A 17,676-nucleotide genomic window follows, 5' to 3' on the forward strand; every position below is an offset into this window, starting at 1 on the left:
TCTAGCTTAAACCTTAAAACTTTATGCTTATTTTTTTTAATAATGTAACACATTTTTAATCTTTATAGTTGTGCAGGCGATTTAGATTTCTATTTTGAAAACTTAAAATTGATGTTATGTTTACAATATTTCACATTATTGAAATCCATTTTCATTTAAAAATGAATGCATGAGAACGAAAATAAAAAATAATGTCCCAATGTTGAAAATAAAATACTTTGAGTTACAAAATAATTGAACAATTTTCCATTAGTAATACTAGTATGTATGCATATGTTTCATTATTAATCATCTATCAATGATTCATCCGATTGTTTTAAATAATCGTGTTCCTATTTTGAAGATTTGTTGATAAAAATTGTAATAATTGCACATATAATAATTGGTACAATAACATTGGGTAGAGCACATTGTGCTCTCCTCAATAATCGAGCATGTTGTTGTAGCATAGTTTGGTTGAATTACGTTGTTTGCTGATAATGAATGTATGCAAATGGGAAAGTGTGTGAAAAGACCTCATGTAATTTATGTTGATGTAGTTCGTTACACAATTTCACATAAATGTGTTACAAAACATACAAAAGCATTCATCGTACTCATTTGATGGCGGCCAACATCCAATATCATTATATGGCCTTATATTGTCTCTCGCGATAAGCTTAGAAATCGCATTGCATTGCAAATAATTCAATCATTGCTGAATTGATTGTCCTACGCGCGTTTCATGTATTTCGAAATGAGTGTATCATGTAGTTCGCCCAACATTTACAATCCCGATGGTTAGGCAAATTGAACGCGTTGTTGCAAAACGAAGCAAATGGTTCCCCGAAATCAATAATCATACTCATACGTTTCTGCATACCGGCACCGGATGGCAGCAAATGTGCTGGCAGCGATCGGATGACATCGACCAGGATTACTTTTTATTTGCGTATAGTTAGCGACGTTGTTACGGGAGGAGCGGGAGGGCAATGCATGGCGTCACCTACCCGCTGGCGGCATATGGCCAAAAACAAACGGCCGTGGCTATCGCAATGGGCCAAGATTCTGGCTATCACCAAGTTATCAACTTCGTTATCTAGCTCGCTATTAGCTCAGGTTAGCGGGGGCTTATCATGAAGTTCACGATCGGCGCTACACGCCATGTCCATTAATTAAACTAACTTTTATCGACAAGATGCGAAGGGCTCGAGCCGATTTTATCGATGAAAGGTTAGGTGCGACAAGAGTCCCGATCCGAATTGCTCTTCAAATGGTATGCAAATAATAGTAGGTCACATGCCTTCTTTCAGTGGAATCCATCTTTTGGAGGGCATCCTTGATACTTTTGTTGTTAAAAACGACAAAACTCTCTGGGCTCTGTGCTGTGTGGTTAATGAATGAAAATTTTCTTCACACCCACACGCCAGCCGACGATGGTGACGATGGCAGAGGCAATGATGTATATGCTCAAATCTCGGCCACCTCAGCCACGGATCATCTCCGTTCGTCATTTACCGGAAGGCATATTGTTCCGGACACTTTTCTATGGTCTGATCCTCTGGGCTCATTCGCTCGTACTCGTCTGTAGGACGTGCAGTAGGGCAGTTAGGACGAGCTCGTTATCGTTTTGTTTTCAGTAGACTCGAAAATATAGTACCTAGGAAACAAAAGATAGGCACCTTATTTATTATTGAAACCATCTCGGAGATGCAAGAGCAGCAGCAGCAGTGGCAGCAGCACCTGAAGCTACAGGAAAAGTCTCCCGGACATTCGTTCGTTTTTGATAAGAAGCATAGATTTATCTCTTTTTGTGTGTGTCACATTACTCTTTGTCGAACTGTTTCTTTCGGATGCTAACAGCACAACAAGGTACGTATGGAGGTGTCCTGAAGATTCCAGTTTTCACGGTCATTCTTACTTTAAATTATTCGACAGGTTCATGTTTATTATGGTTGATCATCCACTCTCTATTTTTTGGTCTATTCATCATTCGCTGAATCACTTGTTGCTTACTTTCAAAGCAACCTAATAAATTTCACATAATGAGTGGTGAGTGATAGATGTAGTTATTAATGATTGTATATAATACATGACAATAGTCGTTCTGTGCTAAAATAAATCAATCCATTAATAACATAAACGGATCTGGATGGAAAATGTATGAAATGAATGTATTTATTAGATTTTTTATAAAAATGAATGGTTTTCTTTGAAAAATGTACACGTTTATCAACACGATGATACTTCGTATAGTTTATATTAATTAATAGTTTTTATTGCATATCGATTTTTTAGAGCTTCATTTGATTATTACTGGCGAAAGAAATACATTAAAAACTTTGCATGATTATGATACAACTATATAAATTTTCCATTCAACTTTTTGTTTTACGTATTGCGTGAGCCTTGGTGGATCAACCCCTGTGAGAAGGCCAGAGCCATCTTTCACGGTATCATATGATTTTTTTGTCATGAGCGATGTCGCGAGTGTAGTACGAGTATGTACGTACGCGTACATTTACAAGACTTTACGACTTACGACGAGCTGGGGTCGGTTGGTAAGCGCAATCGCACGAAGAAGAGGGGTGGTTGACGATGGGGCTGAATGTTGACCGGTTATACCGCGTAATTGAAGCTTGTTCCTGCTACCCTGTTACATCGCTGTACACTGTATTGCTGTGCTAATGACGATGATGGTGGGTGCACTTAAGGTAATACAGAATATTAAAACCTAATTGTTTTGCAAATAAGTGAAAAATAACATATTCGTAAAAAATTGCTTCATTCAGCAAAGTAATTTGCACAGTTTATTAAAATAAAAACATGCACTTCGTACTAATTTTACCCCAACCAGCTGAGCATTGCGCCTCTATCTCAAATATCATACAAAAAATACAGGCAAAAGCAATATAAACAATGTAGGCTCACACTGTCGCAAAAGAAGTAGAGATAACAATTAGCATAATTAATCAACTAGTTGAACAACGTATCTAAGCATAAAATATGAGTTTATAATTTTCTGTACAAAGCTCTCCTCTTCTCTATCTAGTTAAGGATTAGGTCTAGCAAATGTAGGTTAAGATATAGGTTAGATATATATGTGTTTAGGTTAAGTCTAAAATTGCATGGGTTTTTTTTTTGCACTTTTCCCATACACTCAGATTTAAAATCAGCAAACAACATATATTCTACTCAGCTATGCTATAAAAATTCCCGATTATTGAGGAGAGCACATTGCGTACCCAATGTTAAAGAACGTTCGATTCTATATGTATTTTTTTTTCTTTATATTCACAATAAACATCTCTACTACTACTACTAGTAGAGATAGACGCGTGGTTTTACTAGTAAGAATTTAACCTTAAATGAATGTATCAACAGTACTATTAGGATACATGCAATTTCTTAAACATAAACAGGCAAATAGATGTAACATCCTAAAAGCAAACTGTTAAGCAACGATTAGGTTTAAATTGTTTTCGTTATTTTTATACAGGCATCTTAAACAAATTTGTATTTATGAATTTACAAATGTACAAATTTATGTATTTATTTGTATTTGTAATTAATTATGTTTGACAATATCAAACTAAACTAAATCAAACAAATCAAGCAATTTTGTTCGGGTAGGTGCACTAATTATGGAAAGAAGAATTGTGACGAAACTACTGAAATAAAATTGATAAACAAATACGAAGTACATATACAGATATCCTAGCTACATTATTGCTTTTAAATTTGCAAATTCAACACTTTTAATAAAAGTTATAGCCGTTTTCCAAAACCGTTTTCTATATATCAATTGTTGTGCTAGTTCAGTGCTAGTTTTGACACTAAGTTGAATATTTTTAAACAATTTACAATTAAAAAATTTGATAACTAGATGTTTAAAATGATTAAAATTTAATATTCAAAATATTAAAAAGGTTTAGAATGACAAAAGCGTTTCTCGAATATTAGCGTATGTCAAATTTCGAGGCTTTAAGGCAAATTATAGCTAATTTACGAATAATTTAGTTTGAAGTGGTTGATTTTAGCCACCAAATTAGTTATTTGCTCTATTTGTGGCTAAAGATTACAATTTTGTACCTTTTTTTTGGATGTTTTGATATTCTATACTATAATAGGGCTATTCGAAATATTCGACAAAAAGAGAATATATTTTGCATTTGACATATTATGTGTCAAGTCAGTACAATTTACTCAAAGAACTGTCAAATATAAAAAAAACGAGCACATCGAAACCGCGTATATCGAGTATTGCGTATATCGGGGAATTCCTGTTAATTGAAATTAAATTATGGGTGGTTTTTTTTTGCTCATCGATAAGGAGAGATTGATTTTTGGCAGTGATAATAAAAATTGTTATTATTTGATTTATTGATTTCTGAAAAATTGTGAAACTTTTCAGAAAATAAGGAAACACGATAAATTATACGAATACAGTCCGAATTCACTGGCTGAACTTCGATTCCCTGCAAAATAATTAAAAATGTGATTTTTAGTTGGCACGTTTTTTCATACAAGAAAAAAATAGGCAATTTTCTCGGCAAACCATTAGATTTTTGTAAATTTTTCAAAAACCGAGTTTTCCATACAAACGCTTGCATTTTAATTGAACTGTCAGTCAATCAATGTTCAACTAAAAAGCATGCAAACTAAAAAGCCTTCAACTATTGAATTCTGAATTAACATAGATATGAAACCGTCAATAGTCAGATTATTTTCCTTATATTGTTTTTTTATCGATAGCACAACAATTGTTACACTTACCTTATCAAGTACCTTCATCATACATTGCAAAGAACTAAAAGTCTTAAATCTATGCAATGCACTGTAACAATGGGTGCCGTACTGGTCGACAAATGGTGCGATGTTTTTTTTACACAGTGGTCGACGCTATAGGACATATTTGCACAAATAACGACGATTATTTGAAATTCAAATGAGAAGTTATTCTAAATGTGTATCATCCTTACTGTCCAATATTGTTCAAAGAGTTCAATATGGAAAAAAGGACAAATAATTATGTGCAGCAAATTAAATTCATTCTATTGAAATACTTATGTCATAGTTACTTGTGTACCATAGCTATAAGAAATTTATTACAGAACTGAAATACTGAAAACTCAGATGTGGTAAAGAGAAAAAATAATAAGTTGTATTAAATTACATTAATTTCACTGTATTATAATTTTTAACTATCATTATCATATAGTGATTGGTATTATTGCAAAATCATTTTACACCCAATATTTGTAGCTTGTAAGCCTATTGCATTAGCTGAAATGTATTCGGGCGCCTTTACAACGGTCGAACAAACAAAATCTAAAGTTTGAAAATAAACTTGATGCAGTTTTCCCATTCAATACCCAGCATTAAAAGTTATAACCACATTTAACAATCTTAAAAATAATGAATGATTTGAAACAAATGTCATACTAATCATATTATACGACATCATCGAATTCTGAAAACAAAACATAAATTTATCGTCGCTTGCACACACACATGTCGTTGTTATCTATTTTCCATCCTAAACCAATACAATTGGAGAAGAAAAAAGGACAATAGATTAAAAATAAACTCATTTCATCTGCAGATGTGAAACATTCCTTGTAGTCTCTAAAAACAAAACAAAAATCCCATCTCCTCAAATAAAATAAATAAAAAATGTGTTCAAACTACGCTGCTGCTCGGCTGTATGCAGGCAGGACATCAGGAAGAGCATCGAAATCGGTTAGCTAATGATTGAGTTAGCCCAACGATAAACATCAAACGAACAACAACACGTTGTACAAAAAAGGCTCCAACAAAGCCAAGCAAGCTATCGCGGTTGTCGCCGGTGGTCGACGCCGTAAATTAAAGGATCGCGCTGGATAAAACCGGGAGGCACCAACGGCAGCTCATCTGCCCATCGGAGCCATTTCAACGGCAGCCACCACACGTCTAGCCGAAAGTGGCAGAGCGTCACGATGGAAGGATGCTGGTGAGGAAGCGGAGCGTCCTCGGAGCGTGTGTGGAGAGAAAGAGGATCATTCCATTGCTTGCTTCGGCCAGGATCTATCTAGTGTGTTGTGTTGCAGCACTATTCCCTGGTGCTGCTGGCCGGAAAGAAAATAAGCACAAAAGGATGAAACACGGTGGAAAATGGAGAGAAAAACTTGCAGCTGTCGCGTGCCGATTTTTATACCGACATGGGTCTTTTGAATGCGGCACACGCTTGTGCGTTCCGTGTGTAAGAGATCTTTAGCGATGATTTGGTGCATTCCCTTTTCCGCTGCCACTTCGCCAGCTCCTTAGTGTGGCCTAAATCTTTTGGAGGATTTTTTCGTGGATGTTTCCTGCGCCTGTGCGTTAATCTCGTACCATAAACATAACACTGTAAGATAAATGTTTGTAGCTGTTGATTGTTTTTTTTAGAATGTAGCGTACGATATTATTGGTCTTAATTTATTAATAAATTCATCAAGATAAGTTAGTGCAATAGGATAGTGGTAGTTCAATAAAATGTAAACTTTTACTTTTTAATTGCATTGTTTTTTTTTGCTTCATTAAAAACAAAAAAAAAGGACGATTCAAAAGCACAAAACATAAAAGCTAATGTAATACAAATTTGCGCATGTAAATCCGGGTTCACCGAAAACGACAAGCCTCATGGGTTAAACTCTGAATACCTGGTACAGTTGGCATAGCCGTTTCCGACCTTGCCGACCAAGTGCGGCAGATGTTTCGTTTCAAAGGATGTATGCTTACAGCCGACCAGAGCGCGTCAGCAGGATAAGTTTCACCATCAGGCCCCTGTGTGGTGCCTGCGTTTTGAGGCTGGGTGTATATGTGTTTTGTTTTCAAGATTGTTCGTACTGAAGTCGCATGCTGCTTTCCAGCCGTTCGACACCGTTTGTTGCTGGCAGACACGCTTCGGCCGATTTATCTTCGGTACGGCGCGAGTGGGTGCGACGAGCACAACCTCCGAACCGGAATGTCGTACTGGTGGTGTACACATGCGAGAAAACCTTCAAAGAAATCGATTCGACCGAAAGCACCTGGCGCCGATCGGGCAGCCGGCCTGCGTGTTTAATGAAGGATGCTGAAAGGTGCACACAGTTTGTCGGTTGAATTTGGTCGGTAGATTCGACCGGGACGGATGCTGAACAACACTTGGAAGATGAAAGCATACGGGTGCTAGGACAGAGGGCTCAGCGATGGGTGTAGTTTAACGTGCTAATTTAGACCCACGCGTGACAGGCAATTTGAAGAAATGATTGGTCATGCACTATGCCGATGGTGGAAGAGAGTGCAAGAATCGGTATGAAATCCTACGCTTATCATCTGTTGATGATTGTTTTATCAAGTCTGGCGTGTGGCTGTTGGGAGGATGTGTGAAAATGGTTTCAAATATAATTGACATATTTTTTTTTAATAAGAAAAGGTACTAAAAATAAAGGCTGATAAGACTTAATAAGCTTACTATTACTTGATAACCGTGTCTGTCCAATTAGCGAAATAATTATTTCCATTGTTAAAGATGACATGTAATCGTATAATGCATAATAGATTTACTTTACACACTTTTGAAAAATGAAGTCAAAACAAATTGTGAAAATGATTATAATAATCAATAAGCAAGGATAAACTATATTTGAACTACTCCACTTTTTTCCTTCTATTGTTTCCTCATTGCTTGACTTCTAATGGTAATATGCTTTAACATTCCTAGCAATGTATTATCATTAAAAAAAAAACTATCACACCGTAATCTAAAACATTGCTAGGAAATTATCCAACAAATTACTTTCATTTCAAAATAGCTTCAAACAGTGACATTTGCAATGATGATGACTACTGAATCACACATACCTCAGATCTCAGATGCTAGCGCTTGAACACAAATTGAGGTGAGATTGTACAAGATAGAAATAGTAAACAAAGCAGTAGGAAAGTAAGAAACCAACCACGAACTTCCGAGGTACTACCGTTGTTTAGCGCAGAGGCAGCTGAAGTCGCATATTAAGGTGCAAGAAATGGGTGGAAACGAGAAAAGTTAGACATTCCAACCGTTGACCGACTGGTAAAGTTGACGATGAGAACAGAAAAGTTAAACAGTAACAGAAAGCAAAGGGTAGGAAACAAACACCGTAGCCCGAGATGGGGAGCCAAAACAACGCCAACGCCACTTCCATTTGAACTACTTACTGCAATTGGTGAAGGTTGTCTGCCTCTGATGGCGGTGAAACGGTGAAAAGCAGGTCTTCGGAAAAATTTCAAGAATTTCTATTATATTGTAATTTGTTCAGTTTTTCGCACACTCGTGGATATCCAGAGCCGTACAATTTGTCTTTGTGGTCGCGTTTATACTTTGTTTTCCATCTGGAGATGCGCTGGCATTTTGGCTTTCCTCCGCCTGGGGCCCGTTCACCGTGTTGCACGATGTTCCGGAGCAAGAGTGCGTGCCATTCGTTGTGTCTATCGTTCCCGGAGGTAGAATGTAAAATATCCAAATTACCGGTATCGGACTGCGCAGATTGACCTGATACCCATTTTCAGTAAGCGTTTTATCCATCCGCAGCAGTCCGGTCTCGGATCCCTAAGCAAAGACATGTAAAACGATTCGTGAGATATCCTACATCGGCTGCATTGGATACTGGGGACGGCGGGGCACACGTACCATGGAGAGATCTTTGCGCCATTCGTAGCGGCAGGCGTTGTCGTTGTAGCGCAAGTACTTTTCCCGCACGTCGCCGATCGTATCTTCGTAACAAACGATCATTTCCGTCTCGTGGAATGTCAATGTGTTGATAATTTTCACCGGGCATGGGTGGAATGTTATGCGTCCAATGACCAGAGCCGGATCACGGTACCAGTAGAGCTGGGTGGCAGGATTACGCTCCAAACAGGGCACGAAGATTGGAACCCGTTCTCCGTTGCGGTTGGTACGCTCGATGGGAGTAAGCTCGTTGTTATGGAAGAACGAGCTTAAATCTTGCCCCGCAAGCGCCAACAGCCATTGTAGTGTCTAAGGGAGGGCGAAAAAATAATACAATTTGTAAATACATATAAGTTAGACACTTCTGAACACCTCTGAAACCTAAATCATCATCAAACAAAGAACCTTCTTCTGTAGCGACGTTTTTCGTTCGGCTGCTGCAAACAGTGACGTTATATCGATAACCGTTCCGTGGACGATAACCCACGCGCTGGTCTCTTCATTATGGATGACGACTTCATCGCGAAGAAAGTATTTGAGGGGTGGTTGTAATTTCGATTCCATTTTCTTCATATAACTTTTCAGTAAAATTAGCAAAATACATCTCCAACCCGTCACCGTCCGGCATTGGTTGCTTCGATCGATATCTATCCATGAAGATTATGAAAACATCTGCCTAGAAGCGCTTTGTTTGCGCACCACACGATGACACAAGCGTAGAGATCAATCATGTGGCTACAGTCTATTTTGTACGCCTCGATCATAGTGCACGGGGTCCGAAAGGAAAGATGGAGTTCGGAGTGAACTGGAAGAGAGTGTCAAAATTAACACTAGACCTCCGGGTCGCTCTGCAATGGTCCCCCATTGGAACGTGGGGGCAACGCGGGCCAAAAATGGAATGCGTGTATCTACACGCATAGCCATTGGACCAGAAATATCCGGTGACCAGCGAAGTAATCAATCAGCTCAAAAATAAAATTTAATACCATCTTCGCCCTTTCTCTCTCTATCCCACTTTTCTATCACACTTCCTCCAGCACGTCTTCCTCCCCCCCAATCTAACTCGACCAGTAAGTAGTCTGTTTGCATATGGTTCCGATGGGGAACATAATTTACACGTGCCATGCACGTTGGTGGGCCAAGCAAGTAAGTTGAAGTTAAAGTTATGCGGGTAGTCACCACACGGAACGGAAGAGAGCAGAACACAAGCGCAAAGAACAACACGGCCCGAAAGGAAGTAAGGGTTAAAGTTTCATCAGTATGCCACCATCATCGTAAGAAGGGCGCACCTCATGCTTCCGTACGAGCGTATGCCAAGCGGGGTGCAGAGCATTTTGTTCCACATTCTACGCCATGATTCGGACAGATGAAAAGCTACAAATGATGCTTGTGATATGTAAATTGGATTGAAAATATATTCTAGCACGATCAAACCCGTCACGATTGCGTTGATTGATAGTGCGATTGTTTTATTGATGACATACTAAATGATTAATTGAAATGGTGGTGTTGTGTGTTAATTTGTTAAACAATGATAGCAAGCACGGATAGTTTCAAATTTTAAATTCTATATTAAAACTAATATTTATGGATCACTGTTCGAGAACATTCGTAGAGACTATCTCTTGATCTGTTTTTCCAACTTATTTTTTATTGTTTGAACTCATCAACACAATGGAAAAATGTGCAGGCTTCCGTTCTTACCGTTATTTGATTCGTTGTATCTAACAACCATTAACATACATTGGAATCATGCGCAGGTAACAATTGCACGCGCCCAAGATGGAAGATAATTCTACTTACATCCATATCAATTTCGAAAGCAACTCCGACTCTATGAATGAAACGATACTTGCATAGTAAAACAAGAATTTCTGCTAGGTTCCAGCAACACATGTATGCACATTTCCTTTTCCGCTCGGTTCATTAGCATGTCGTTTTGGCTAATCTACAGCCGGCAACCGTTCCCGACCAATGGTGTACAGGTTATCCCGGACAGCCTAGCAAGCATTCCATCTGTACGATCGTGTAACATTTAACTCATGCACTACAGTAAACTTATTTACCAAATTGAAACTGTTTACTTCTTTTTTCTGCTACACTCGAACCAACACAAACTTAAAGTAAAACAAAACTTATTTTTTGGAAAATAATTAAACGGCCTGTAAATTCCGTGGGAAACGAACAGAAGCGGATGCGCCGCTTGATTTTGTGGGCAAAGGGTATTTCCGTACAGAGCCGTTTGGGATTTCATATCACGTGCCAACGTCCATATAGGAAGTTCGTTGTTTATTTTTAATGCTTTTCGCACGAAATCTATTGTTTCGTTGGATTTGGTGCGGTGGGATGGGTTCGCTGTTTGCTTACGGCTGTGCTTTGCGCAGAGAATTAGCGTCTTAACCCGAATTGAACTAACCCGAAAGATCCGCTTCCTCTCCTCTCCCTCCCGGTACAAAAAGTGGCCAACACAGTGGGACAGTGAGAACGTATCATTTAATAAAAAAAGGGGTTGCATGTAATACGCTGAACGGTTATAAGGCGCCCTAGCGAGGAGAGGGATTGGCCGTAGATCAAACGATTGATCAAATAGAGTGGATATTGTGGGCTAAAGTGTGTCGCACTGTTTATAAACCACCAATGCAGGAGATTTTTTTATGGAAGCTTTGAGCTGTACATTGGCAGAGCAACTGGTTTTAATGTAACGCAGTTGACACAAAGAACAGAACGTGTGCCGTAAGTACATACACTGCGAAAGGTGGCACAGCATTGCAGGAAAAAAGGGCACCACATACACTGAGCGCAGTGCAGTCGAGAGCAGGTACACCAACCGGCTAGTAATTAGCGAAGAAAGAGTATAAATACAGTATAATAACGCTTGACATGGGAATTATTATTACTGTGGTGGTGGTGGTGCGTGTGGAAGATGATGCGCGTACGACGATCCACGGATGGGATGGATGGATGGATGGTTGGATTGGATGGACATTGTCTCAGGAACGAGTCTAGGGAATCGGGACAGAGCAGGTACCCATCGGCGACAAATGCATACGCATAACCACAATGTACGGTTTTACAGTGACGATCAAAACATTGCACATGCAGCGCTCGCCATGGAAATGGCACCGTTTCACACACCTTGATGTAGTGCATCGATTCCAAAAACGTTTCACTGATAGTGTTTGTGGATTGTGAATATTTTATGGTACAAAAGTCACTTTTACTAAGCATTCCAAGCATATTCCTTTCCACTCTTGTGCGGGCTTCATTTTGACCGCACCTGTGTCCCTAGTGCAACACACCTTCCACGGTGCACACGCGGGGAGACTCGCGCAGAGGCGACACAACTGCTTATGTACAATCTGCACTGCACTTGGTGGCAACCAACGCAACCAACCAACGGCAACTTGTTGTCTTGCAGATCGGTGGCTCTGGCACTGGCTGCAACTTTTCTGCAACGGTAATCGCACACCGAGAGACACGGCCGCAAGCAAACCAGCGCTGCAGCTGTCGTGGTGTCGGTGTGGTACGCTGCGTGCAGGAACATGAACCCATGAACCCGCTCTCTCGGTTGCATCAACAAAACAACCGTATTACTTGGCCCGTGTGCACCGCCTGCTGCAATGCCACAATCATCAGTTGTTTACTATTCTTCGCGATCGCCTGTTGTGCAGTCACGGTGGCGCTGCTGATGGTGAAATTTCGGTCATTCGCTATTGGGATATTGGGTTCAACCTGTGCCAATCGCATCGGGAGCTGCACTTAGTGCTGGACTTTGTGTGTTAGTGTGTTAGTTGCGAGTTAGTGGGTGTGTGTGTGTGTATGTCGTAAGGTGTGCTTTACTTGTGTGTAGAACAGTGCGATAAGGGTGAAAATGTCAGCACTCGAAGACATGTCCAATACGGCGCGGATCCGCTCGGAATTGATACAGATTATGAGGTAAATTTAACGCAAAGTTGATTGAAGTATGGTGGTTGTGTTACAGATGAGCCATTTCCTAAATTTTTATTTCGATTTGTTCCTAATATTTGTTGCATTCGTGATGAACCCATAATAAACCACAAACTCCCACAACGATAAAAAAAACTATTTGAGATTGCTTCGTGACACAATTTTAATCGAAAATATGGACCCTGCATGTCACAATGTTCATTAGGGAGATTTAAATATGCAAGTCGTTTGCATTTGCATATTTTCGCTGTTGAAAAATAGCTTTTGTGTAGAGCTGCGCCATGGCCTTAATTTGGCTGCTTGACAATTAAGGCAACATCATCACTATAGTCATCACGTAGGAGTTAAAGGAATGTACACTAGTTAACAGGTTCGTTCTAACGCGTGCTCTCAATTTGGAATGGTATTTTAGTGATGGTTGAAACAGGTATAGCAGCTACTAAACTAGTTCACACTATTCTACAATCGATCGGGTTCGATTCCTACCACAATCCTACACCCATTCGTAGCAACAGCACAGTTTGGTGCGTTGATAAATGCCTAGATAATTTTGTGCCTTTGCATCATACATGGCAGTTCGGGTGGGCGATCGTTAAGGCGAAGCGGGCTGATCGAGCACGCAAAAAAAGAATAAATATTCCATATTCCGCAGAGCCACAGAGCATCTCACACTCAAGCTAACCCAAACAATATATACATATAAAAAAAAAGTATAATAATGGATTTCCATTCATCTTCTTTCCTGCGGTCCCGCGTTCGCTGATCCGAAACTGATCGTCATGAACTGGCACAACCTTTTGGCACATCAAACGCCCGGGAAACGAACGTCTCGCAATGCTGTTTGTCCACCTACGCGGTCCTGTCCACCGCGAGCAGAGAGAATAATTTAATCGTGAGCCAGCCGGTACCAAATATGGTGACATCGCAGAAGGACTACGCCACGGTAAGTTGATTTCATATTCGTACCGTTTTATTGCGGGGTCCCAAAAGTGAAACGACTCGAAACGGCTTGAGTGAAACAGACAAGCTTGAAGGGTTAGAAGCGGCTTATAAGAAGATCATGCACCTCCCGCGGGCCATTACTTTTAGGAAATTTAACCCCACAAAGGAAAGCTTTGGGACAGCTAGCCGTATGCGGGATGAAGGCGGAAAGCAGAGCTTTGTGCGTGTTCTGATTGGTTTGCAATATTTTACGATGGAGAGGAAATATAGGATTTCGAAAGTACTTCCTGTGTCGTCCACAAGCTAAAAGCTCCTAGCTCCCTGCTCCCCAGGGCCCCATAAAAGCTCAACAAGGTCAAATTGAGTTAATTACAGCATGCCGGAAGACGGCACCCGAAGCCAGTCAAATGCAACCATCGGTGCTGCTGGACAAAATAACAGCCCTCCGACCACCACTGACTCTGACAAAGACTCCAAAAGAGGAAGCAGCTGTTTTGCAAACATTGGGGCTACGGACTGAGGGTGAAAGATATTACCACACGGCCAGGCACAGGCACACCGAGTTTTGATTTTAGTGCAGTGCTTTTTTGTTGTGGCATCTAATTTATGCACAGCAGCTTGGCTGTGTATGCTCACCCTCGGCCCCTATATGTAACATCGACGTTCTACGAGAATCTTAAACACTCAAAACAAAGGGTACTGAGATATACGTCACGGAACGGTGACATGTGAACATAAAGACATTACACTAAAAAAGCTGTTGACTGATGGGAGCAGCATTACTTCTACAGGCAAAACAACAACGTTTGCGGTCTGGGCACCGTGGCGTCCGACCACAAATTTAGCAGCAACAGCAGCACCAGCCCCGTTTGGACGACAATGGAAATTCCTATCCAAAATATTTCCCACGGTTTTTTTTTGTTGTGTGTGTTGGTCGCCTCCCCAGACTGTGGCGGGAAACTTTGCATTTGGGATCGTGCGTAGGATTATACCAAGAATATGCCTACGTGCGATCAGCTAGCAGCATTACATTGCCACACAGAGATTGTGCGCTAAAGCTAAGCAAAGTTCAAATTTGCTTCAATTTATCAAATCAAAACACCTCATAGTGCCATTGTTGTGTCAAAACGGTGTATCATTTTGTTAAAGTTATTTTTGGAAAACTTTTGAAGGAAACGTTGTTTTCCTGCTTTTTTTAAAAGTAAGTCGAACATTCTTTCGCAGTGTGTGGGAACGTTATTCGTTTCTACGCCCCCGCGCGCCATCAATCGCGCCTTCCAGCTTGGCGACCATTTTTACATTTAATTTAAATAGCTTACATTATTAAAACCTCCTACGCGAGCAGTCCGGGCGCTTCCGGGCGGCCGACGGTCAAGACTTAGGATCTGTGTTTCAAAATGTGGCGTTTTTTTTTTGTCTACAAGAACTTGAGGAAGGTGTCTCGCTTGAAGGTACTCGCTGCTACGTGGCTATCTGAGCTGAGCATCCGATGGTTGATTTGAATCACTCTAATGAAAAGAAAAATTAACTTTCATGCCCTTATATCTACAATCGCTTACGGGCAGAAGACATTTAAATAAAGAATGTGGTGATGATTTTCTCTTCAAAGATTGTTATGGTATTTTTGAAACGAGTTTAGAAATTAAGACGGTATTTAGAAAGCGGTTTCAGAACCGCAGCTCAAACTCTACACACGTCGAGCAATGAAATGAACAGTATATTCGGTGTAAATACAACAATTAGATTTAAATCAAAGGAACTCTGCCAAAAAATACTTGTCCTCGTTCGTTTCCTCTCCGTGCAAGTGGTACAGATCGAATGACGCATTTGGTTGATGAACAGTTACAAAGCTATGTCAAATGCAACACAACCTTTACGAAAAGCAAACAAGCTTTCGGTTGATTCTAATGGTGCAATTACCCAAGGGTAAGAATCGTTGTAGTGATTTATGGATTGAACCCATTTAAAATCAAACTAGCTAGGAGGGTGACATACCCACTCTACCGCTAGGGAATTGTAAGCCAAACAATAGTATTAAGTTACATTGGAAGCATTAAACCTAAGTAAACGCTGCATAAACGGTTTAGGAGATGCACGTGCCCAAGATGCGGTTCGTATGCGTTTGTGGGTTCAGAGAAGAATGTGCGAGTTTCAAATGGACCAAGCGTACGATGCTCATAGTTAATATAATTCATATATGAAATAATATTTTGGTAGTCGTAGCTAAATAACACAGAAATCAAAATTCAATTTATTAAACCATGAAAACTCAAATGCAGCAAAAGAATAATTTTCTTTTCAAACGTACAGGGACGAAACACGTGCTCTACCGGATGTAGACTCCTATAGCAAAATTAGGGTTCAAACGTTTTGTACCGCGTTTAACATAAGAGTGCCTCAAGTACTTTTCCAAACGATTTGTTTAAATTGGGTCTCTAAATAAAATACAAACCTTTTAAACCAGAGCTATGATGCGATAGCTAAGAAGTTTGTCGGTTACGCTTCTGTTAAACTCATTAGTTGAAGAACGATGCTATGTCGTTCAATTTCTGGGTTCTGGCCGGATGGCCGGAAATAGGAATATTGCCTACAGCTTGAAGTCACATCAAAAGGTTAAAAACCCAGAGAAATTATGCAATAGGAACAGTTTTTTTGTTGTACAGATTTAGGCATATAGAATTGTCAACTAAACTATAATGCAACATAAACACCTGTTTGTACATAGCACTCAAAATTTAACTGGCATTTTAGAGACTAAAGCATTGAGTGTAAACTGAACTTATTGGACTGTAACTTAAGGCAAAATGCTTACTGCACTATTGCAGCATATTGCACGTTTCGTCACAGTTGAGCAATGCTTTGTTGTATTTTTGCTTGCCTGATTTTGTCTGATTATAACTAGCATTCTTAGTTTCTTCCGTTCCCTTCCATTTAGTACGATAACAGGGGAGAAAATGTTCTTGAGCTCGCTGCATCGTCGGGTTCGCATTCGTCCAACGAATGCAGTTGTGGTAGTAAAAAGTATAATTATGTTCATGCAGCTTGGAGTTCACGAACCCTTTGCGGTTAGCGATAAAGAGCAGTACGTCTTTGCTTGTGTTGCTCTATGGATGTACTTTATTGCATTTCCTATCACCTTTCGAGAAACCCGCTTAATGGCTCATTTTATGCGGTCTGGTGGATATGCTACAACTGGCTCGTAATATTACGCTTCGATTATTCCAAACGCCTATAGATTTTGCTGTGCAACAAAATCTCGCACAACAGCACCAATTCAAAGCTTCAGTTTTGCACTTCATACCAGACGTCAATATCCATCAACAACTACACTCAACCATCGGTAGAAGTTGCAGCAGGGAAGCTTCTAGCACATGGTTCGGTTCTTTGAGTAGCAGAATGTAATTTCACCGTGCATGCCAATGGGGTACACGATTGGCATGAAGCCGCACATTTAGGGTCTTGGATGGTTTCAATTTGCGCTGTAGGAGGGTTGCCCCTCCAATAAAAGGTAAAATTAGGGAATGTGATGATAAATGCCTTCGCGCAGAATATTTCACCGTGCAAAATACAAGCGTCGGCTACAATCTAGGGGGTTGGCATATCAAACATTACAACAACAACAAAAACCCTACAACACTGTGACAGTAGGGTATAATCACTCGTTCTAGGAAACGCAGACCGGAAACAACACCCTGTTGATTTCCGACACGCGTGCGGAAAGTATTAGTAGACCCCTACTTTTTCATCAAAGGACATTTGGTTGTTTGTATCCGTCGACGAGCGACAAATATTCTCGTGGGCCGGTGAACATATGGTCATAAGTCTCGGCAGGGGAACCGTACCGAGCATTTCAGTTGAGCGAGCCCCGCTCCTGTCAAAGTCAAACCAAGTAAGGGGCTGACGTTGGTGCAATCCAAATTACGGGGGTGACACACTCTTCCGGCACTCCCGGAAGCACTTGAGGCGTAACTTCGTGGTCTATGGTGATCGAGTAAGAGAGAGAGAGAGTACGCTTTGAAAGGGGGAACCCAACTATTCGGCACGCTCGTTTACAGATCACACACTGCGCATGCTACCCTGAGTAGCAATCCTGCAGG

General features: G+C 40.3%; 2 protein-coding genes across 3 annotated transcripts in view; one reads left to right on the forward strand and one right to left on the reverse strand.

Annotated features, from left to right (window-relative positions):
• Positions 1 to 8,234: 8,234 nt before the first annotated feature.
• Positions 8,235 to 12,226, reverse strand: LOC3292107 (cytochrome b5 domain-containing protein 1). 2 transcript variants are annotated; one of them, XM_061654544.1, is made up of 3 exons: positions 11,825 to 12,226; positions 8,651 to 8,998; positions 8,235 to 8,569 (listed from the first exon to the last, which is right to left on the reverse strand). In XM_061654544.1, the coding sequence occupies exons 1-3, from the start codon at positions 11,924 to 11,926 to the stop codon at positions 8,276 to 8,278; spliced, it is 744 nt and encodes a 247-aa protein (XP_061510528.1). In that variant the 5' UTR covers positions 11,927 to 12,226; the 3' UTR covers positions 8,235 to 8,275. The 2 variants fall into 2 exon arrangements, with proteins under 2 accessions (XP_061510528.1, XP_553911.3); XM_553911.3 differs by lacking the exon at positions 11,825 to 12,226 and adding an exon at positions 9,095 to 10,214.
• A 200-nt stretch (positions 12,227 to 12,426) lies between these two features.
• LOC1279446 (TNF receptor-associated factor 4) overlaps positions 12,427 to 17,676 on the forward strand; it is a 30,153-nt gene continuing 24,903 nt past the window's right edge. The window contains exons 1-2 of the mRNA XM_061654542.1: positions 12,427 to 12,625; positions 13,514 to 13,580. Coding sequence (XP_061510526.1) covers positions 12,561 to 12,625; positions 13,514 to 13,580 — 132 coding nt within the window. The 5' untranslated portion in view covers positions 12,427 to 12,560. The remainder of the gene's footprint in view (positions 12,626 to 13,513; positions 13,581 to 17,676) is intronic.

Source organism: Anopheles gambiae, chromosome 3 (assembly GCF_943734735.2).
Source record: "Anopheles gambiae chromosome 3, idAnoGambNW_F1_1, whole genome shotgun sequence".
Taxonomy (NCBI): Eukaryota; Metazoa; Arthropoda; class Insecta; order Diptera; family Culicidae; genus Anopheles; species Anopheles gambiae.

Bases quoted from the DNA above. Each gene is read 5' to 3' on its own strand.
- LOC3292107 (XM_553911.3), bottom strand. From the start codon at position 9,262: ATGAAGAAAATGGAATCGAAATTACAACCACCCCTCAAATACTTTCTT. The intron at 8,999-9,094 runs GTTCTTTGTTTG...GCCCTCCCTTAG, and splicing joins AAACGTCGCTACAGAAGAAG to ACACTACAATGGCTGTTGGC. The intron at 8,570-8,650 runs GTACGTGTGCCC...GTCTTTGCTTAG, and splicing joins GGCGCAAAGATCTCTCCATG to GGATCCGAGACCGGACTGCT.